Source organism: Salvelinus alpinus, chromosome 20 (genome assembly GCF_045679555.1).
Source record: "Salvelinus alpinus chromosome 20, SLU_Salpinus.1, whole genome shotgun sequence".
NCBI classification, from domain to species: Eukaryota; Metazoa; Chordata; class Actinopteri; order Salmoniformes; family Salmonidae; genus Salvelinus; species Salvelinus alpinus.
In genome coordinates, this window is record NC_092105.1 from 21,043,950 (window position 1) to 21,066,939 (window position 22,990).

Genomic DNA, 22,990 nt, shown 5'->3' on the forward strand with positions numbered 1-22,990 from the left:
TGCAGGACGTTTGGCATTTGCCAGAGAACACCAAGATTGCCAAATTCGCCACTGGCGCCCTGTGCTCTTCACAGATGAAAGCAGGTTCACACTGAGCACATGTGACAGACGTGACAGAGTCTGGAGACGCCGTGGAGAACTTTCTGCTGCCTGCAACATCCTCCAGCATGACCGGTTTGGCGGTGGGTCAGTCATGGTGTGGGGTGGCATTTCTTTGGGGGGCCGCACAGCCCTCCATGTGCTCGCCAGAGGTAGCCTGACTGCCATTAGGTACCGAGATGAGATCCTCAGACCCCTTGTGAGACCATATGCTGGTGCGGTTGGCCCTGGGTTCCTCCTAATTCAAGACAATGCTAGACCTCATGTGGCTGGAGTGTGTCAGCAGTTCCTGCAAGAGGAAGGCATTGATGCTATGGACTGGCCCGCCCGTTCCCCAGACCTGAATCCAATTGAGCACATCTGGGACATCATGTCTCGCTCCATCCACCAACGCCACATTGCACCACAGACTGTCCAGGAGTTGGCGGATGCTTTAGTCCAGGTCTGGGAGGAGATCCCTCAGGAGACCATCCGCCACCTCATCAGGAGCATGCCCAGGCATTGTAGGGAGGTCATACAGGCACGTGGAGGCCACACACACTACTGAGCCTCATTTTGACTTGTTTTAAGGACATTACATCAAAGTTGGATCAGCCTGTAGTGTGGTTTTCCACTTTAATTTTGAGTGTGACTCCAAATCCAGACCTCCATGGGTTGATAAATTTGATTTTCATTGATAATTTGTGTGATTTTGTTGTCAGCACATTCAACTATGTAAAGAAAAAAGTATTTAATAAGAATATTTCATTCATTCAGATCTAGGATGTGTTATTTTAGTGTTCCCTTTATTTTTTTGAGCAGTGTATATGTCCAAGCTGATGCATTTATCAAACATGCATTGCTCAAGAATGAGACTGTAAAGTTCCAAGATAATACAAAGAGAGAATCAAATATGTGAAAAACTATTAGAATTTCAAACAAAAAAGACAAACATTTTAAAGGCAACAATTTATTTCATATTATTCTTTTTATAGATAACCAAAGGGAGAGCGTCTGAATTATCTGACTTTTAAAATGAAATTCGGAACATATTCAATGTCTCCATAGTATGTGCACGCATTGCATTGAGTATGAAGGAGGTTCTTATATATAAAAAAGGCCAAACAGCCATTTTTTTTTTTTAAATCAGTATTGAGACAGTAATGTTGATTATACATTTTAGAGATTCACATTTAGATCTGACAGTTTTCCCTTTCATAGGCAGCATTCGAAAAGACAACGGGAGGAAACAGACCCTTACCCCCAACTAGCCAACTCATGGGCCCAATCCCAAATAGATCCCCAGACCCTTTGCACTTGTGGAGAACTGAGTGGATTTGACAGGTATAAGCAATATGGTAATACATCTACCGTGTCCTTTTATCTGCTACAGGGAAGTTTCTCCATATTGCTTATATCAATCAAATCCTCTCCAATCACAACAAGTGCATAGGGTGTAGGGGTCCTTTAGTGATTGGGCCCTCCCAACCCCCTTTCCCAAACTGAAGGTGAGACTAGAGAACCGATACATAGACAAACACTAGTCAACTCATCTCTAAACACCAAAGACAGTAGAAGAAACCCAATATACCTCCTCGTCTTTAACAGACACTCCATCTCCACCCCTGTGAACATTCAAGTATTCAAACCTGGGCCTCGTCTACTCTCCGGCTACCCCTCCGTTACATCAATGTACTGAATCTTAGGTTTACAACAAAGCTATGGTACACTACATGACCAAAAGTATGTGGACACCTGCTCGTCGAACATCTCATTCCAAAATCGTGGGCATTAATATGGAGTTGATGGTCCCCCCTTCGCTGCTATAACAGCCTTCACTCTTCTGGGAAGGCTTTCCACTAGATGTTGGAACATTGCTGCAGGGACTTGCTTCCATTCAGCCACAAGTGCATTAGTGAGATCGGGCACTGATGTTGGGCGATTAGGCCTGGCTCGCAGTCAGTGTTCTAATTCATCCCAAAGATCAGAGGTCAGGTCTCTGTGCAGGCCAGTTTTTACACACCCATCTCAACAAGCCATTTCTGTATGGACCTCGCTTTGTGCATGGGGGCATTGGCATGCTGAAACAGGAAAGGGCCTTCCCCAAACTGTTGCCACAAAGTTGGAAGCACAGAATCGTCTAGAATGTCATTGTATGCTGTAGCGTTAACATTTCCCTTCACTGGAACTAAGGGGCCTAGCCCGAACCGTGAAAAACAGTCCCAGACCATTATTCCTCCACCACCAAACTTTACAGTTTGCACTATGCATTCGGGCAGGAAGCGTTCTCCTGGCATCCCCCAAACCCAGATTGCTCCGCCGGACTGCCAGATGGTGAAGCGTGATTCACCATCCGGGGCAGCAGGTAGCATAGTGGTTAGAGCGTTGGGCCAGTAAACTAAAGGTTGCTAGATCGAATCCCCGAGCTGACAAAGTAAAGATCTGTCGTTCTGCCCCTGAACAAGGCAGTTAACTCACTGTTCCTAGGCCGTCATTGTAAATAAGAATATGTTCTTAACTGACTTGCCTAGTTAAATAAAAACTGTAGTGAACGTGTTTCCACTGCTCCAGAGTCCAATGTCGGCAAACTTTACACCACTCCAGACGACACTTGACATTGCACATGGTGATCTTAGGCTTTTGTGCGTGCGGCTGCTCGGCCATGGAGACCCATTTGTTGAAGCTCCCGACGAACATTTCTTGTGTTGACGTTGTTTGGAACTTGGTACTGAGTGTTGCAACCGAGGACAGACAATTTTTACGTGCTTCAGCGGTCATATTCTGTGAGCTTGTGTGGCCTACTACTTCACGGCTGAGCCGTTGTTGCTCCTAGATGTTTCCACTTCACAATAACTGCACTTACAGTTGACTGGGGCAGCTCTAGCAGGGCAGAAACTGACTTGTTGGAAAGATGGCATCCTACGACGGTGCAACGTTTAGCAAAATGGCGCCGACAGAGGGTGTCACCTCGTTTCTAGTCCTTAGGAAACTATGCAGTATTTATTTTTTTTATTTTTAGATTACTTGTTGATATTGCTGCATTGTCGGATCTAGAAGCACAAGCATTTCGCTGCACCTGCAATAACATCTGCTAACCATGTGTATGTGACCAATAAAATTTGATTTGAAAGTCACTGAGCTCTTCAGTAAGGCCATTCTACTGCCAATATTTGTCTATGGAGATTGCATGGCTGTGTGCTCGATTTTATACACCTGTCAGCAACAGGTGTGGCTGAAATAGCCGAATCCACTAATTTGAAGGGGTGTCCACATACTTTTGGTGATATCGTGTATAAGTGCACTCAAAGATTCAGTCTATACATAGAAAAATAATGATAGAAATAACAATAGTGGTAATAATTATCATTGTCATAATACATTTGTCATTTCCATTCTACACATTTCTCATTTACATAAACTGTGACGTCGTCAACCATTTAAATACAGTGACGTCACAGTTGCCCCACCCCCTGAGTGTAAAGTTCAAGTTGAAACCCCTGTAGCTACTGAAAATGCAAACAAGAATTTAAAGTTTGGTTATTTAAATAACAATAATCAACGTCATAGTAATTACATCTTTCCTGGGAGCCTTGTGCTTGGATGTGATGGACGCATTGCATGTACAAGCTTGCAGTTCAACAATGTGCTCTACTCTCTTCATCACGTCAGTCAATGTAGACAGCTTCAACCCTAAAAACACAAACAGGACAGTTAGGGAACTGGAGAGTTAGTCCGACAACGCCCAACGGACAGGAATTCAATCATAAAAGGCAAACTTCACTGATAGGACAGTTAAAAGCAGCGGGTGGCCGTCATGTCACCTCCGACTTCAGAACATCAGCTGCCATTCTGTGTTCATTTCCCGACTATTCTACATGTTGAGTCGCCACTGCTCGTCGACACCAACAGGTGATCTACTGAGCACGGCCGACGTTGGTTATGGTTTGTCTTGCCCTTAAGAGGGACACTCACCTCCCTCCCCAGTCAGCTCTCAGGATGCAGCCAGACAGCTGCGACACTTATACAGCCTTTGGTCATGGGTCCGGATGTGGTTCTTCACATTCCTCATCCTGAAGAACGTCTTACTGCACAGCTACAACACACAGAGAAGGGGGTGTTCAATACCATATCAGTTCATAGTTACAGGCCAGGCAGAGGGGGGGGGGGGGGTGTTCAATACCATATCAGTTCATAGTTACAGGCCAGGCAGAGGAGGGGGGGGGGGGGGGGGGTGTTCAATACCATATCAGTTCATAGTTACAGGCCAGGCAGAGGGGGGGGGGGTGTTCAATACCAGCGGATAGGAAAGAGGTGAGGAATGAGGGGGCTAGGGGCAGGAGTTTAGGGAAGGGGTGGGTGTAGAAGCATGGGTGGGGGGTAGGAAACGGGGGGTAGGAGAAAGACAGTAGTAGTTTGGTTTCCAGTTGCAGTACATACAGGGCAGGGCCAGTGCTTGCCCTCGATGTGCCTGATGCGGTGCATGAGGAGGCCGTTACAGTCCTTGTAGGAGGCCCGGCACTGCAGGCAGACGTGGGATGACTTGGCCTTGGGGGCCTGACTGCGAGGACTCCGCAGTTGCTTGAGCCGTGCCCGGCAGATCGAGTCCAACAGGGCGGGGCCTCGGCTAGGCAGGTGGAGGGGCTTAGCTTGCTTCTGTGGAGAGAGAGGGAGAAGAGTCCATTCTGTTAGATAACATCATTTAAAAAATGAACATTAAAATACATTTTACAACAGAACACACATGGATTTCTTTAGATGCCTTTGTGCTCTTTTTTGCTGTACAAGCACCCAGTTACATGGTCATTACATATTGTAGCTTGATGATATGTATGCGTCGACAGAGCAATCAATATGGAATGTTATCCAACTCAATTTACTCTCCAAAAGTAAGAAGCATGTATCCTTAGCCCAGATCCGACATTTCCCAACGTAATCTAAGAGAGCATTAAAGTAGTGTCAACATTTTTAACAGTGTGAAAGCAATGCTCCCGTTAGTTACCAAAGAAAACCAACAGTGTGACTGATGATTAGACCCCCTTTCCCCTCAGACCAGGATTGGTTCAGCCATTTAACCCCTGACTGAATCCTCAGTCTGATAAATGGTGTTATGGAAAGATAACAGTTAACTCCACCCACCCCTGACCTCCCCTCTACCACTCCTCTCCTAAAATTCCCAGGAGAACTGTGGAGGAAAGCATGGCTGCATATCAATAGTTTCAAACTGGCTTCCTTTCCTTGCCTCCTTCCCTTGATCTGAACTGATTTCAGAGAATTGGCCAGGTAAAAGTCCTTCAGTAGACCTATGATATTTCTTTCATCTACAGTACCTTGTGTTTTCTTGTTAGTGAAGTTGACAAAAATAAGATGAGGACTGAGAACAGCAGCAGCCCACTTGAAACTCGTCCCAAATAATAGGAGAGAATGTGCAAGAACAGCTATACTATGCATCCCTGGTGTGTACCTTTGGTATGTCCCGTGCCGTGCGTGCACCCTTTGACTCTGTGGCTCTAACCAGGTGGGGGGCCTTGTGTTGGTGAATGTTGACAGCCCTTGGTGGCCCCTGCCTCTTGGTTTGACTTTGGTTCACACTCTTCTCCTCCCGCTCCTTCTTCACCATGGGCAAAGTGGGGGGACCTCCTCTGGCCCTCAGGACCCTGTCCGGGCCCCCCGCGGGACCTAACCTCTCCCCCCTCGAGACAGATCGTGTTAGGCAGATATCCACACTCTCCTCCTCCCTCTTCACCCCCACCATGGGCCCTACGGACGGCCTACAGAAGCTGAAGAGGAAGCCTGGATCTAGAAGCTTGACAGGGGGCTTGATCTGCCTCTTGCCCAGCTCTGGGGAGGGTGGCTCGGGGAAAGGCCCCACCACGGGTAGAGGGTCTGCTGGTTCCTCCTTGATGACCCTGTACAGAGGATGGCTATGGAGGGGAGGAGGGACTGGGTCAGGGCTGAGGATGCTGCTGTTCTTCCTTCTGCTCAGAGCTCCAGGCCCTCTCTCCGTGACCCCCCTTGCTCCCTGGTTGCACCCTGTCCTCCTGCTCTTCTCTCTGGACTTATGCTGGGCTCTCCCAGCCTCTTTCATGCCACTCCGCTCCGGCTTGGCTTTGGCCAACAGACACCCGCTGTTGTAGCGGAGCACCCTGGCAGTCTCCATGGTAACCTTATTCCTGGGGTGAGCCCTGGGAGGGGGGATGTGTGTGTTTGGGCGTTGGCCAAGTGAGGGGAGGGGCGGGGCTGAGATGGCGTAGTCGGCATGTTCCGGTTTGATCCTGAGAGCAGAGATGTTCTTCTTGGGATTTGGAACTCTGGCGTTCCCAGAGCAGGGCGGGAGGTGCGGAGGGGGATGGCTGACCTCTTCACCCCTGACAGAACGCCTGAGATCCCTGTCGCTATAGGCCGGCCTGGACACGGGCTGCAGCAGGTCCGGTAATGCCACTTTACTGCGCATGCTCCTGTCGCTGGGCGGAAAACGACGGGGCTGTCTGGATCTCTTCAGTCTCCTGTCCTCCATGCTGATTGGATACACAGGCGCCTTCTTTATGATCCTGTTCAAGAAGTGGGCATTGGCAGGGGTGCAGAGAGGGAGGGACAGGGGCAGCCCCCCGAACACCAGCCCCACCAACCCCTGGGGACGGGGTTTCCTCCGCTTAGTCAGCGAATAGTTATTGACTTTCAGCTTCCGGAGCCGTTTCTTCTGCCTCCAGCCAATCAGATCCTCCGGTCTGGGGAGGAGGGACGTCCTCTGTAACCCAAGCACGCTCATCAGCCGGTACTTCTCCAGCGCTCTGAAATTATCCTTCTCATCTTCCTCCTCCTCCACCCTCACTATGTTGGCCTCAGAGCAAGCCCTCTGTCTGGAGGAGGTGGAGGCAGGACAGGGGACTGGGGGTGGCTTTCGGCCCTGAGGAGGGCTCTCTGTCCTGGGCAGCATACTCTGGACCTCCTTGGCAGCCCCGGGAGTGGAGCGGAGGAGACGGGTACATGTGTGGGGCAAGGAGGAAGAGGGGACGTTTCGGGTGCGGGGGTTGGAGGGGACATTTTTTCGGGGGGAAGAGGTTATTTTACAGGAGGGGGATTTGAAGTCCATGAGCTTCATCCTGTGCATGGGGCTGAGGGGGAGGCCGTTTTTCCCTGGAGGGTGGGCGCTGGGTCTGAGGGGGCGACGGGGCGACCATCTGGTGGGGCTCTCCTCCCCCGACTCATCAGACTGATCCAGAATCAGTCTGAAGCCATCACCCAAACCCCTCACCACTCTTCCCCCAGCCACCCTCTCCCGGCCCTCTCCAGCCAATCCCTTCTTCCTGTCCTTCTGGTGGTGGCGGAGCTCCAGGGGAGACCCAGGGCACTGCGATGGGAAGCCCAGGGCAGGGTGCTCCGTGTTGGGGTAGCGGGAGGTGTGGTCCGCCTGCTCCCTCTGGAGGGCCGTGCAGGCCTCCACGGCAGGCCACATGCCCAGATGACGGGCCATAGTGCTGACCTCTGACAGGTCCTCCTCAGACACACACAGAGTAGAGGAGTAGGAGAAGTCCAGCAGAGACACCAGGCTAGACTCACTGAAACCTACAGGGCAGGGAGAGGGAGGTGATTAGACAGGAAGTGAAAGCTAAAAAGTTGAGAGATTGAATTTTTATCTGAGAGAGTGAGAGAGTGGGAAAGAAAGAGAGAAAGAGAGAGAGAGAGAGAAAGATAGATTTAATTAAGAGAGAATAAATATAGGCACAAACATCAGCCCTAGACCCAAAAACAGATGCTGAGAAGATCAGAGAGAAAGGTAAACAGTGGAAGGAGAGACCCAACATGATGGAGTGGAAAAGAAAGTGAGGTAGAAAGTGGTGTTGAGTTCATTTCAGAGGAGTAGTTGTCATGTCCATGCCAAAACAACATGGGCATTCTCAAAATGAGAGAGCAGAGTAGATGGAAGAAAAAGAAACAGATGGATAAAGAAACAACCCCATTCAGAAAGGCGTGTGTGTGTGACCGTTTCATACCTGTGAGGTCGATGTCAGACCTGGCGCTAGGGGCGGAGTCCATCTCAGTGAATACTTCCTGGAAGTACTCACTCACTGCCACCAGCACTGCCTTGTGGGCGGAGTAAGAGCGTCCGTCTGTCCTCAGAGTGATGTCACAGAACAGTCCAGCCTCCCTCTGGCTCCTCAGCTTATTCAGCACTTCATCGCTGTGTGACATCATTGTCTGAGAGAGACAGCTCTCGCCCACACGCTTCTGTTGGAGAGAGTTAGCATGATGAGGAGGAAAAGAGACACCAATAATTGTGAGAACACGATTGAATAAAAGAGAAAGCTCCAGCACTCCACATCCTTTCCAACCGCTCCTCGCTCACAGGAAAAAGAACAGCCTCTCCGAATTCGCTCCATTCATTAAAATCACAATTTAACCAACACCCATCTATTTTTGTGACTAACTGGACCTCCCATTTGGTATTGAAACCAAACCATATGATTTCAATTAAAATTATTTTAATAAACATGAAAAGGTGAATGTAAGAAGCGCTCATAATTTCAAATTGGCTACATGTCATATTAAACAGCATATAAACACTCTAAATAGGTCAGGATCCAGACAGGGAGCCTAAGAAGGAACATAAAATAATTATTTAGGCTATATTATTTCAATGCTATAGCCTACAATGAAAATACCTTGTGAAGCATTGATGAGTGAGACACTAGGCTGGTAGCTACATAAAGCGCTCAGCATTTAAACAACGTTTTGGTGTATTAAATCATTATAGTCTGTAAATTGCTCATATAGGCTGTGACTTACTTAGAATTAAATATTGTTTTCATCTTTGGTTCTCATCTTTGTTACCTTGATTTGGCACCTGTGCGATTTATCAGTTTCTTTATGAAAATATTTAGCCAACTCCATGACAGTAGCTAAAGCAACACACAAGTAGAATACAAATGCATGCTGGGCCAGGTATGCCCTGAGCTCATGAAGTGAGCGATACTGGAGCGAAATTGTAACGGTGACGCTCCAGCCTTTGGGAATCTCTCTCCACACTCCAGTCAAATTGAGCAGGCTCCGCTCCAGCTCCGCTCACATACTCTGGTGATGATCACCTGATGTTCTACTGTTCCATCTCTTACCTCGGGTCTCTTGTTCCTCTGCTCAAGGCACTCTGGACATCCCAGGACAAAGTCTCGGATCTGAAAGTACATCCCTGAGGATGAATCAATAATGTATGTTATTTCAATGATCATCTTATCCAATATTTTATTCACAAAACAAACCATATTACACAAGCAGTGTTTGACCACCAAAAGGGTGCTAATGTTTCTGAACAGCAAAACAAAACCAGTCATTCTTCAATGTAGTTCAACATTATCTTTTTGACTAAAAGTAGCCTTGGGGTTAAGAGTGTTGGGCCAGTAACCAAAAGGTCACTGATTCAAATCTCCAGGCAGAATAGTTGGGGAAAAATCTGTTGACATGGCCTTGAGCAAGGCACTTACTCCCAATTGCACCTGCAAATCGCCCTGGATAAGAGCATCTGCTAAATGACTCAAAATGTAAATGACAAATGGCACATTATAATAACACCTCTGTCTAAAGCATGCACTTGTGATGAGAATAGAGAAATGCATTGTTTACACTAAATTATAGAGAAGCAACATAGGGGAAGTCAGTCACAATAGAGAGCGTTAGATGTGTTTAAATTACAGCCTATACCAAGCCTCACAATAACATTATACTGACATATTTTGGTCTATAGGCCAGTTTGGGGGAAATCTCAAGTGGTTTTTATCATTGTCCTGTGTAACAATGCCACGGAAGATCGATAATAACGAACCATCCCACGAGTCCACACTCACCCTCCCACCAGTAGTTCTCGGCCACTGATCTGTACGTGTCCTCCAGGGAGTGGTGGCGCGTGCCTGTCCGTCGCCGGTGGAAAGTGGCGATCGCCCCGAACCGTCGGTCCTCGTCAAGCACCTCCCGGTAATGGATGAAGCCTCTCTCCAACTTCTTACGGTACAGCAGTCCGTCAATCAATTCGAAGTTTGGCGAGCAACCCAATGATTTACGCCCCGTATGAACACTGGCGGCGTCGGGCTCCCCCGCGATGATCCGCACTCGGTCGGGTAATTTGGATGGAGAAAATGTGTCATCATTCGAGTATTGTGTTTTATAGTTGCAGTCGCCGGCCATTTTAGCCGGACTTCTTTTTTTGTATCTGCTGTAAGCTACTTTTTCCTTATTGAGTCTATCCCTCTTCCTCTCCGCCGTCCGAAAGCAAAAACAAAAGCTATGTCCCCTTGTACCGTTCTGGGGATTACAGCAGAGGGAGCCGTCAGTGCGTTACGGTTGCAAGTTTCCTCGACCCAAAAGTTGTCAAGTGTCAGGTGTTGTCATCTCCACGTGGATGCGGTGACAGTAGTGGACAGTGACAAAAGATTAAAGACGGGCCAGGAAAACATAGGATGAAATAGACCTATGAAACTTTCAAATTAACATATTGGCAACCTATTTGGAGAAGCTATTTATGTTGCATTCCATCGTGGTTAAAACCATTCACTGAGACAATGTGGCACGCTTAGCCACTATAATCAAAAAGTATCCAATAACAGTCTGCAGCACAAGAACTATGTAGCTGATTTGTTTGAATAGGAGAAATGTCACCAGCATATTTCCATGAAGTCAGCATCTCTTTGGCGATCATCCATACATTCCTGGGTCATGATCATAACCCGAACAGAGCAGTCTCATCCAGAGTCAAAGTGGATATCCTACACAAACCGGGGTTATCCAACAGAGACTAAACGTGCACTTCCTTGACAAATCCAATAGAGTATTTGATGATGATGGAGCCAATAAAAAAGTTAATACTGTATTCCAGATGTTTATAATGTAGGTCTGGATAGACTATATTTCAGTGGCAAAGTTTGTTTGAAAGAAAATGCATTTTGATTCTTCATTGTCCCAAATGCCCATAATGAAGATGTTGGCTAATTACAATCGCGCCCACCCAATAACAAATGAGAAATATCGCATCAACCCCAGGCATAAACAAGTGATACAATGTAACCAGCTATTTATCTTCTTATTTCACATCACTGGGCGCGACAATGTATCATCGAAGTGCCAACAAGCCAAATCAACAGATGTATCCATCCTTTTCTGTTCACAATTGCAATTGTCGGGTAGCTAAATGACGACGACTCACTATTCCCCTGGTGTAACTTGTGATTTGTTTCGCTAACTCGGAAGCAACATGATGATGCAGCGATCTGTCCAGCATCGCGAGTTGAACGACCTATTCGTGAATCGAGGTGTTTCGCCGATCACCACAAATATTAAAAATGTCAAAATAATGTCTCTAAAATCAACACAAGACTCCCCGTATGTGCTACCCGACTCATTTCATATCTCTTCCCTTTACGCAAAACAAGTCAGATGATCAAATAATCTTTTTTTTTTTTACTCATAACCTTCTGTTGGTTACCACATGACAACCTAACTTCCTTCTAACACTCACAGGATCTTCCCCCTCCTTCATTCAATGCCTATTAGTAGACACTTTAAAGAGCCCCGACCATAGACAATGCGATTGGCCATTAGAACTGCCAGTCAGGGGGTGTTTTTCATGCATCAAGATAGGTTGTTGACGTCAGTATTGCCTCACTTAGTCCCCACCGTCAAATTGATTACTGAGAAATAGAATTGATACAATAATCAATTCCGCTACTTCTCTTATATCAACAAATGCCTCTCTAGGGAATTCATATAGGCATATTCTTAGATTAATCTTCTTTTGCATTCAGACCGAGAAATGCGATCAGAGAACAAAACGTCCAGGCATTATTCTGCTACATGCTATAACTATAAACATGTTTAGAAATGCACCCACAATGTTGTCATCTAAGTTTATTAATGTGAATGCATAACGTGTTGTAGGCTAGATATGTGCCCCCAAACTGGAATGGCAGGAGTGGCAATAATTGATTTCATTTTATATTATTGAATGTAGAGCAGTCCCTTTCTTATAAGGATGATGGGCTTTACAATCAAATGAGTAACATGCTTCCAGTTGTATGTAGTTTAGGTAAGGCATTATCCATACTGACTGTTTGATGTAAGACCAGAGTGAACCACCCAAGCCCTCAACCCTGCACCTGACTGTATAAACATAACATCATCTTCTTCTTCATCCAAGGCCTGACATGCAACATGCAAAAAAAGTGGAGACAAAATATACATCACTGTTCTAATGTCAGATTATGCCCTAAATGTACTTGTGTACATTCAACTGTGGTTGGAAAGACAATGGGATCTGTTCTAGTGGTTATTAAGGCTCTTATGGCTCGTAAATTCCCACAGGATACTGGTCTAGGGTTATGATGCTGCAAGTGGCAGTGCCTTAGCACCTTTCTGCCTTATTATTGCTATTCAGATTTGTAAGTTGTCCCCTCACCATATACAGTTGAAGTCAGAAGTTTACATACACCTTAGCCTAATACATTTAAACTCAGTTTTTCACAATTGCTGACATTTAATCCTAGTAAAAACTCCCTGTTTTAGGTCAGTTAGGATCACCACTTTATTTTAAGAATGTGAAATGTCAGAATAATAGTAGAGAGAATCATTTATTTCAGCTTTTGTTTCTTTCATCACATTCCCAGTGAGTCAGAAGTTTAAATACACTCAATTAGGCCTCCCGGGTGGCGCAGTGGTCTAGAGCACTGCATCGCAGTGCTATGCTGCGCCACCAGAGTCTGGGTTCGCGCCCAGGCTCTGTCGCAGCCGGCCGCGACCGGGAGGTCCGTGGGGCGACGCACAATTGGCTTAGCGTCGTCCGGGTTAGGGAGGGTTTGGCCGGTAGGGATATCCTTGTCTCATCGCGCTCCAGCGACTCCTGTGGCGGGCCGGGCGCAGTGCGCGCTAACCGAGGGGGCGGGTGCACGGTGTTTCCTCCGACACATTGGTGCGGCTGGCTTCCGGGTTGGAGGCGCGCTGTGTTAAGAAGCAGTGCGGCTAGGTTGGGTTGTGCTTCGGAGGACGCATGACTTTCGACCTTCGTCTCTCCCGAGCCCGTACGGGAGTTGTAGCGATGAGACAAGATAGTAATTACTAGCGATTGGATACCACGAAAAATTGGGGAGAAAAGGGGATAAAAAAAAAAAAAAAAAAAAAAAAATACACTCAATTAGTATTCGGTAGCATTGCCTTTAAATTGTTTAACTTGGGTCAAACGTTTCGGGTAGCCTTCCACAAGCTTCCCACAATAAGTTGGGTGAATTTTGTCCCATTCCTCCTGACAGAGCTGGTGTAACTAAGTCAGGTTGTAGGCCTCCTTCCTCGCACACGCTTTTTCAGTTCTGCCCACAAATCGTCTATAGGATTGATGTCAGGGCTTTGTGATGGCCACTCCAATACCTTGACTTTGTTGTCCTTAAGCCATTTTGCCACAACTTTGGAAGTATGCTTGGGGTTGGTGGCCGGTTTTCGTAGGGTGTGTCCAATCCAACTCCACTTTCTTCTTTTTATTTGTAGAACAACATGTATAAATTACAGTAAGTCAACTATAGTGTCATGCTAGAGCCATTCCACTCAATCTGTATATCTGGACAGTCTCGTCTCCAAAATATGGTTACTTTGTCTCAAAGCAGTTGAGACCTGCTTTCTCTATGTAAAGACTCATGTTCATGCCTTGCTTGAGGGCTTGAATATAAAAACAGCATCCAATGAAAGTTCATAGGTGTTTAACGCTGGGAGTTGTAGTATGATGGGTTCCTAACCCCTGGGAGTAGTAGTATGATGGGTCCCTAACCCCTGGGAGTAGTAGTATGATGGGTCCCTAACCCCTGGGAGTTGTAGTATGATAATGGGTCCCTAACCCCTGGGAGTAGTAGTATGATGGGTCCCTAACCCCTGGGAGTTGTAGTATGATGGGTACCTAACCCCTGGGAGTTGTAGTATGATGGGTCCCTAACCCCTGGGAGTTGTAGTATGATGGGTTCCTAACCCCTGGGAGTAGTAGTATGATGGGTCCCTAACCCCTGGGAGTAGTAGTATGATGGGTCCTTAACCCCTGGGAGTAGTAGTATGATGGGTCCCTAACCCCTGGGAGTTGTAGTATGATGGGTACCTAACCCCTGGGAGTTGTAGTATGATAATGGGTCCCTAACCCCTGGGAGTAGTAGTATGATGGGTCCCTAACCCCTGGGAGTAGTAGTATGATGGGTCCCTAACCCCTGGGAGTTGTAGTATGATGGGTACCTAACCCCTGGGAGTTGTAGTATGATGGGTCCCTAACCCCTGGGGGTTGTAGTATGATAATGGGTCCCTAATCCCTGGGAGTAGTAGTATGATAATGGGTCCCTAATCCCTGGGAGTAGTAGTATGATAATGGGTCCCTAACCCCTGGGAGTAGTAGTATGATAATGGGTCCCTAACCCCTGGGAGTTGTAGTATGATGGGTCCCTAACCCCTGGGAGTAGTAGTATGATGGGTCCCTAACCCCTGGGAGTAGTAGTCTGATGGGTCCTTAACCCCCGGGAGTAATAGTATGATAATGGGTCCCTAACCCCTGGGAGTTGTAGTATGATGGGTCCTTAACCCCTGGGAGTAGTAGTATGATAATGGGTCCCTAACCCCTGGGGGTTGTAGTATGATAATGGGTCCCTAATCCCTGGGAGTAGTAGTATGATAATGGGCCCCTAACCCCTGGAAGTTGTAGTATGATAATGGACCTAACCCCTGGGAGTAGTAGTATGATAATGGGTCCCTAACCCCTGGGAGTAGTAGTCTGATGGGTCTTTAACCCCTGGGAATAGTAGTATGATGGGTCCCTAACCCCTGGGAGTTGTAGTATGATAATGGGTCCCTAACCCCTGGGAGTAGTAGTATGATGGGTCTTTAACCCCCGGTAGTAGTATTATGGGTCCCTAACCCCTGGGAGTAGTAGTCTGATGGGTCCTTAACCCCTGGGAGTAGTATGATAATGGGTCCCTAACCCCTGGGAGTTGTAGTATGATGGGTCCCTAACCCCTGGGAGTAGTAGTATGATGGGTTCCTAACCCCTGGGAGTTGTAGTATGATAATGGGTTCCTAACCCCTGGGAGTTGTAGTATGATAATGGGTCCCTAACCCCTGGGAGTTGTAGTATGATGGGTCCCTAACCCCTGGGAGTAGTAGTATGATGGGTCCCTAACCCCTGGGAGTTGTAGTATGATGGGTTCCTAACCCCTGCGAGTAGTGGTATGATGGGTCCCTAACCCCTAAGAGTAGTAGTATGATGGGTCCCTAACCCCTAAGAGTAGTAGTATGATGGGTCCCTAACCCCTGGGAGTAGTAGTATGATGGGTTCCTAACTCCTGGAAGTTGTTGTATGATGGGTCCCTAACCCCTGGGAGTAGTAGTATGATGGGTCCTTAACCCCTGGGAGTTGTAGTATGATGGGTCCCTAACCCCTGGGAGTTGTAGTATGATGGGTCCCTAACCCCTGGGAGTAGTATTCTGATGGGTCCTTAACCCCCGGGAGTAATAGTATGATAATGGGTCCCTAACCCCTGGGAGTTGTAGTATGATGGGTCCTTAACCCCTGGGAGTAGTAGTATGATAATGGGTCCCTAACCCTTGGGAGTAGTAGTATGATAATGGGTCCCTAACCCCTGGGAGTTGTAGTATGATGGGTCCCTAACCCCTGGGAGTAGTAGTATGATGGGTCCCTAACCCCTGGGAGTTGTAGTATGATGGGTTCTTAACCCCTGGGAGTTGTAGTATGATAATGGGTCCCTAACCCCTGGGGGTTGTAGTATGATGGGTACCTAACCCCTGGGGGTTGTAGTATGATCATGGGTCCCTAATCCCTGGGAGTAGTAGTATGATAATGGGTCCCTAACCCCTGGGAGTAGTAGTATGATAATGGGTCCCTAACCCCTGGGAGTTGTAGTATGATGGGTCCCTAACCCCTGGGAGTAGTAGTATGATGGGTCCCTAACCCCTGGGAGTTGTAGTATGATGGGTTCCTAACCCCTGCGAGTAGTGGTATGATGGGTCCCTAACCCCTAAGAGTAGTAGTATGATGGGTTCCTAACCCCTGGAAGTTGTAGTATGATGGGTCCCTAACCCCTGGGAGTAGTAGTATGATGGGTCCTTAACCCCTGGGAGTTGTAGTATGATGGGTCCCTAACCCCTGGGAGTTGTAGTATGATGGGTCCCTACCCCCTGGGAGTAGTAGTCTGATGGGTCCTTAACCCCCGGGAGTAATAGTATGATAATGGGTCCCTAACCCCTGGGAGTTGTAGTATGATGGGTCCTTAACCCCTGGGAGTAGTAGTATGATAATGGGTCCCTAACCCCTGGGGGTTGTAGTATGATAATGGGTCCCTAATCCCTGGGAGTAGTAGTATGATAATGGGCCCCTAACCCCTGGAAGTTGTAGTATGATGGGTCTTTAACCCCCGGTAGTAGTATTATGGGTCCCTAACCTCTGGGAGTAGTATGATGGGTCCCTAACCCCTGGGAGTAGTAGTATGATGGGTCCCTAACCCCTGGGTGTTGTAGTATGATGGGTCCCTAACCCCTGGGAGTTGTAGTATGATGGGTCCCTAACCCCTGGGAGTAGTAGTATGATCGGTCCCTAACCCCTGGGAGTAGTAGTATGATGGATCCCTAACCCCTGGGAGTTGTAGTATGATGGGTCCCTAACCCCTGGGAGTAGTAGTATGATAATGGGTCCCTAACCCCTGGGAGTTGTAGTATGATGGGTCCTTAACCCCTGGGAGTAGTAGTATGATAATGGGTCCCTAACCCCTGGGGGTTGTAGTATGATAATGGGTCCCTAATCCCTGGGAGTAGTAGTATGATAATGGGCCCCTAACCCCTGGAAGTTGTAGTATGATAATGGACCTAACCCCTTGGAGTAGTAGTATGATAATGGGTCCCTAACCCCTGGGAGTAGTAGTCTGATGGGTCTTTAACCCCTGGGAATAGTAGTATGATGGGTCCCTAACCCCTGGGAGTTGTAGTATGATAATGGGTCCCTAACCCCTGGGAGTAGTAGTATGATGGGTCTTTAACCCCCGGTAGTAGTATTATGGGTCCCTAACCCCTGGGAGTAGTAGTCTGATGGGTCCTTAACCCCTGGGAGTAGTATGATAATGGGTCCCTAACCCCTGGGAGTTGTAGTATGATGGGTCCCTAACCCCTGGGAGTAGTAGTATGATGGGTTCCTAACCCCTGGGAGTTGTAGTATGATAATGGGTTCCTAACCCCTGGGAGTTGTAGTATGATAATGGGTCCCTAACCCCTGGGAGTTGTAGTATGATGGGTCCCTAACCCCTGGGAGTAGTAGTATGATGGGTCCCTAACCCCTGGGAGTTGTAGTATGATGGGTTCCTAACCCCTGCGAGTAGTGGTATGATGGGTCCCTAACCCCTAAGAGTAGTAGTATGATGGGTCCCTAACCCCTAAGAGTAGTAGTATGATGGGTCCCTAACCCCTGGGAGTTGTAGTATGATGGGTCCCTAACCCCTGGGGGTTGTAGTATGATAATGGGTCCCTAATCCCTGGGAGTAGTAGTATGATAATGGGTCCCTAATCTCTGGGAGTAGTAGTATGATAATGGGTCCCTAACCCCTGGGAGTAGTAGTATGATAATGGGTCCCTAACCCCTGGGAGTTGTAGTATGATGGGTCCCTAACCGCTGGGAGTAGTAGTATGATGGGTCCCTAACCCCTGGGAGTAGTAGTCTGATGGGTCCTTAACCCCCGGGAGTAATAGTATGATAATGGGTCCCTAACCCCTGGGAGTTGTAGTATGATGGGTCCTTAACCCCTGGGAGTAGTAGTATGATAATGGGTCCCTAACCCCTGGGGGTTGTAGTATGATAATGGGTCCCTAATCCCTGGGAGTAGTAGTATGATAATGGGCCCCTAACCCCTGGAAGTTGTAGTATGATAATGGACCTAACCCCTGGGAGTAGTAGTATGATAATGGGTCCCTAACCCCTGGGAGTAGTAGTCTGATGGGTCTTTAACCCCTGGGAATAGTAGTATGATGGGTCCCTAACCCCTGGGAGTTGTAGTATGATAATGGGTCCCTAACCCCTGGGAGTAGTAGTATGATGGGTCTTTAACCCCCGGTAGTAGTATTATGGGTCCCTAACCCCTGGGAGTAGTAGTCTGATGGGTCCTTAACCCCTGGGAGTAGTATGATAATGGGTCCCTAACCCCTGGGAGTTGTAGTATGATGGGTCCCTAACCCCTGGGAGTAGTAGTATGATGGGTTCCTAACCCCTGGGAGTTGTAGTATGATAATGGGTTCCTAACCCCTGGGAGTTGTAGTATGATAATGGGTCCCTAACCCCTGGGAGTTGTAGTATGATGGGTCCCTAACCCCTGGGAGTAGTAGTATGATGGGTCCCTAACCCCTGGGAGTTGTAGTATGATGGGTTCCTAACCCCTGCGAGTAGTGGTATGATGGGTCCCTAACCCCTAAGAGTAGTAGTATGATGGGTCCCTAACCCCTAAGAGTAGTAGTATGATGGGTCCCTAACCCCTGGGAGTAGTAGTATGATGGGTTCCTAACTCCTGGAAGTTGTTGTATGATGGGTCCCTAACCCCTGGGAGTAGTAGTATGATGGGTCCTTAACCCCTGGGAGTTGTAGTATGATGGGTCCCTAACCCCTGGGAGTTGTAGTATGATGGGTCCCTAACCCCTGGGAGTAGTAGTCTGATGGGTCCTTAACCCCCGGGAGTAATAGTATGATAATGGGTCCCTAACCCCTGGGAGTTGTAGTATGATGGGTCCTTAACCCCTGGGAGTAGTAGTATGATAATGGGTCCCTAACCCCTGGGAGTAGTAGTATGATAATGGGTCCCTAACCCCTGGGAGTTGTAGTATGATGGGTCCCTAACCCCTGGGAGTAGTAGTATGATGGGTCCCTAACCCCTGGGAGTTGTAGTATGATGGGTTCTTAACCCCTGGGAGTTGTAGTATGATAATGGGTCCCTAACCCCTGGGGGTTGTAGTATGATGGGTACCTAACCCCTGGGGGTTGTAGTATGATCATGGGTCCCTAATCCCTGGGAGTAGTAGTATGATAATGGGTCCCTAACCCCTGGGAGTAGTAGTATGATAATGGGTCCCTAACCCCTGGGAGTTGTAGTATGATGGGTCCCTAACCCCTGGGAGTAGTAGTATGATGGGTCCCTAACCCCTGGGAGTTGTAGTATGATGGGTTCCTAACCCCTGCGAGTAGTGGTATGATGGGTCCCTAACCCCTAAGAGTAGTAGTATGATGGGTTCCTAACCCCTGGAAGTTGTAGTATGATGGGTCCCTAACCCCTGGGAGTAGTAGTATGATGGGTCCTTAACCCCTGGGAGTTGTAGTATGATGGGTCCCTAACCCCTGGGAGTTGTAGTATGATGGGTCCCTACCCCCTGGGAGTAGTAGTCTGATGGGTCCTTAACCCCCGGGAGTAATAGTATGATAATGGGTCCCTAACCCCTGGGAGTTGTAGTATGATGGGTCCTTAACCCCTGGGAGTAGTAGTATGATAATGGGTCCCTAACCCCTGGGGGTTGTAGTATGATAATGGGTCCCTAATCCCTGGGAGTAGTAGTATGATAATGGGCCCCTAACCCCTGGAAGTTGTAGTATGATGGGTCTTTAACCCCCGGTAGTAGTATTATGGGTCCCTAACCTCTGGGAGTAGTATGATGGGTCCCTAACCCCTGGGAGTAGTAGTATGATGGGTCCCTAACCCCTGGGTGTTGTAGTATGATGGGTCCTAACCCCTGGGAGTTGTAGTATGATGGGTCCCTAACCCCTGGGAGTAGTAGTATGATCAGTCCCTAACCCCTGGGAGTAGTAGTATGATGGATCCCTAACCCCTGGGAGTTGTAGTATGATGGGTCCCTAACCCCTGGGAGTAGTAGTATGATGGGTCCCTAACCCCTGGGAGTTGTAGTATGATGGGTCCTTAACCCCTGGGAGTAGTAGTATGATAATGGGTCCCTAACCCCTGGGGGTTGTAGTATGATAATGGGTCCCTAATCCCTGGGAGTAGTAGTATGATAATGGGCCCCTAACCCCTGGAAGTTGTAGTATGATAATGGACCTAACCCCTTGGAGTAGTAGTATGATAATGGGTCCCTAACCCCTGGGAGTAGTAGTCTGATGGGTCTTTAACCCCTGGGAATAGTAGTATGATGGGTCCCTAACCCCTGGGAGTTGTAGTATGATAATGGGTCCCTAACCCCTGGGAGTAGTAGTATGATGGGTCTTTAACCCCCGGTAGTAGTATTATGGGTCCCTAACCCCTGGGAGTAGTAGTCTGATGGGTCCTTAACCCCTGGGAGTAGTATGATAATGGGTCCCTAACCCCTGGGAGTTGTAGTATGATGGGTCCCTAACCCCTGGGAGTAGTAGTATGATGGGTTCCTAACCCCTGGGAGTTGTAGTATGATAATGGGTTCCTAACCCCTGGGAGTTGTAGTATGATAATGGGTCCCTAACCCCTGGGAGTTGTAGTATGATGGGTCCCTAACCCCTGGGAGTAGTAGTATGATGGGTCCCTAACCCCTGGGAGTTGTAGTATGATGGGTTCCTAACCCCTGCGAGTAGTGGTATGATGGGTCCCTAACCCCTAAGAGTAGTAGTATGATGGGTCCCTAACCCCTAAGAGTAGTAGTATGATGGGTCCCTAACCCCTGGGAGTAGTAGTATGATGGGTTCCTAACCCCTGGAAGTTGTTGTATGATGGGTCCCTAACCCCTGGGAGTAGTAGTATGATGGGTCCTTAACCCCTGGGAGTTGTAGTATGATGGGTCCCTAACCCCTGGGAGTTGTAGTATGATGGGTCCCTAACCCCTGGGAGTAGTAGTCTGATGGGTCCTTAACCCCCGGGAGTAATAGTATGATAATGGGTCCCTAACCCCTGGGAGTTGTAGTATGATGGGTCCTTAACCCCTGGGAGTAGTAGTATGATAATGGGTCCCTAACCCCTGGGAGTAGTAGTATGATAATGGGTCCCTAACCCCTGGGAGTTGTAGTATGATGGGTCCCTAACCCCTGGGAGTAGTAGTATGATGGGTCCCTAACCCCTGGGAGTTGTAGTATGATGGGTTCTTAACCCCTGGGAGTTGTAGTATGATAATGGGTCCCTAACCCCTGGGGGTTGTAGTATGATGGGTACCTAACCCCTGGGGGTTGTAGTATGATCATGGGTCCCTAATCCCTGGGAGTAGTAGTATGATAATGGGTCCCTAACCCCTGGGAGTAGTAGTATGATAATGGGTCCCTAACCCCTGGGAGTTGTAGTATGATGGGTCCCTAACCCCTGGGAATAGTAGTATGATGGGTCCCTAACCCCTGGGAGTTGTAGTATGATGGGTTCCTAACCCCTGCGAGTAGTGGTATGATGGGTCCCTAACCCCTAAGAGTAGTAGTATGATGGGTTCCTAACCCCTGGAAGTTGTAGTATGATGGGTCCCTAACCCCTGGGAGTAGTAGTATGATGGGTCCTTAACCCCTGGGAGTTGTAGTATGATGGGTCCCTAACCCCTGGGAGTTGTAGTATGATGGGTCCCTAACCCCTGGGAGTAGTAGTCTGATGGGTCCTTAACCCCCGGGAGTAATAGTATGATAATGGGTCCCTAACCCCTGGGAGTTGTAGTATGATGGGTCCTTAACCCCTGGGAGTAGTAGTATGATAATGGGTCCCTAACCCCTGGGGGTTGTAGTATGATAATGGGTCCCTAATCCCTGGGAGTAGTAGTATGATAATGGGCCCCTAACCCCTGGAAGTTGTAGTATGATGGGTCTTTAACCCCCGGTAGTAGTATTATGGGTCCCTAACCTCTGGGAGTAGTATGATGGGTCCCTAACCCCTGGGAGTAGTAGTATGATGGGTCCCTAACCCCTGGGTGTTGTAGTATGATGGGTCCTAACCCCTGGGAGTTGTAGTATGATGGGTCCCTAACCCCTGGGAGTAGTAGTATGATCGGTCCCTAACCCCTGGGAGTAGTAGTATGATGGATCCCTAACCCCTGGGAGTTGTAGTATGATGGGTCCCTAACCCCTGGGAGTAGTAGTATGATGGGTCCCTAACCCCTGGGAGTTGTAGTATGATGGGTCCTTAACCCCTGGGAGTAGTAGTATGATAATGGGTCCCTAACCCCTGGGGGTTGTAGTATGATAATGGGTCCCTAATCCCTGGGAGTAGTAGTATGATAATGGGCCCCTAACCCCTGGAAGTTGTAGTATGATAATGGACCTAACCCCTGGGAGTAGTAGTATGATGGGTCCCTAACCCCTGGGAGTAGTAGTATGATGGGTCTTTAACCCCTGGGAATAGTAGTATGATGGGTCCCTAACCCCTGGGAGTTGTAGTATGATAATGGGTCCCTAACCCCTGGGAGTAGTAGTATGATGGGTCTTTAACCCCCGGTAGTAGTATTATGGGTCCCTAACCCCTGGGAGTAGTAGTCTGATGGGTCCTAACCCCTGGGAGTTGTAGTATGATGGGTCCCTAACCCCTGGGAGTAGTAGTATGATCAGTCCCTAACCCCTGGGAGTAGTAGTATGATGGATCCCTAACCCCTGGGAGTTGTAGTATGATGGGTCCCTAACCCCTGGGAGTAGTAGTATGATGGGTCCCTAACCCCTGGGTGTTGTAGTATGATGGGTCCTAACCCCTGGGAGTTGTAGTATGATGGGTCCCTAACCCCTGGGAGTAGTAGTATGATCAGTCCCTAACCCCTGGGAGTAGTAGTATGATGGATCCCTAACCCCTGGGAGTTGTAGTATGATGGGTCCCTAACCCCTGGGAGTAGTAGTATGATGGGTCCCTAACCCCTGGGAGTTGTAGTATGATGGGTCCTTAACCCCTGGGAGTAGTAGTATGATAATGGGTCCCTAACCCCTGGGGGTTGTAGTATG

At 48.2% G+C, this 22,990-nt stretch overlaps 1 protein-coding gene across 1 annotated transcript; it reads right to left on the reverse strand.

Annotated features, from left to right (window-relative positions):
• Nucleotides 1-1,032: 1,032 nt before the first annotated feature.
• On the reverse strand, nucleotides 1,033-11,580 carry LOC139546461 (uncharacterized). The gene is made up of 7 exons (XM_071354862.1): nucleotides 9,915-11,580; nucleotides 9,189-9,262; nucleotides 8,070-8,304; nucleotides 5,540-7,641; nucleotides 4,516-4,731; nucleotides 4,051-4,171; nucleotides 1,033-3,768 (listed from the first exon to the last, which is right to left on the reverse strand). Exons 1-6 carry the CDS (start codon nucleotides 10,249-10,251, stop codon nucleotides 4,070-4,072), a joined length of 3,066 nt encoding a protein of 1,021 aa, XP_071210963.1. The 5' UTR covers nucleotides 10,252-11,580; the 3' UTR covers nucleotides 1,033-3,768; nucleotides 4,051-4,069.
• Between the last annotated feature and the right edge of the window lie 11,410 nt (nucleotides 11,581-22,990).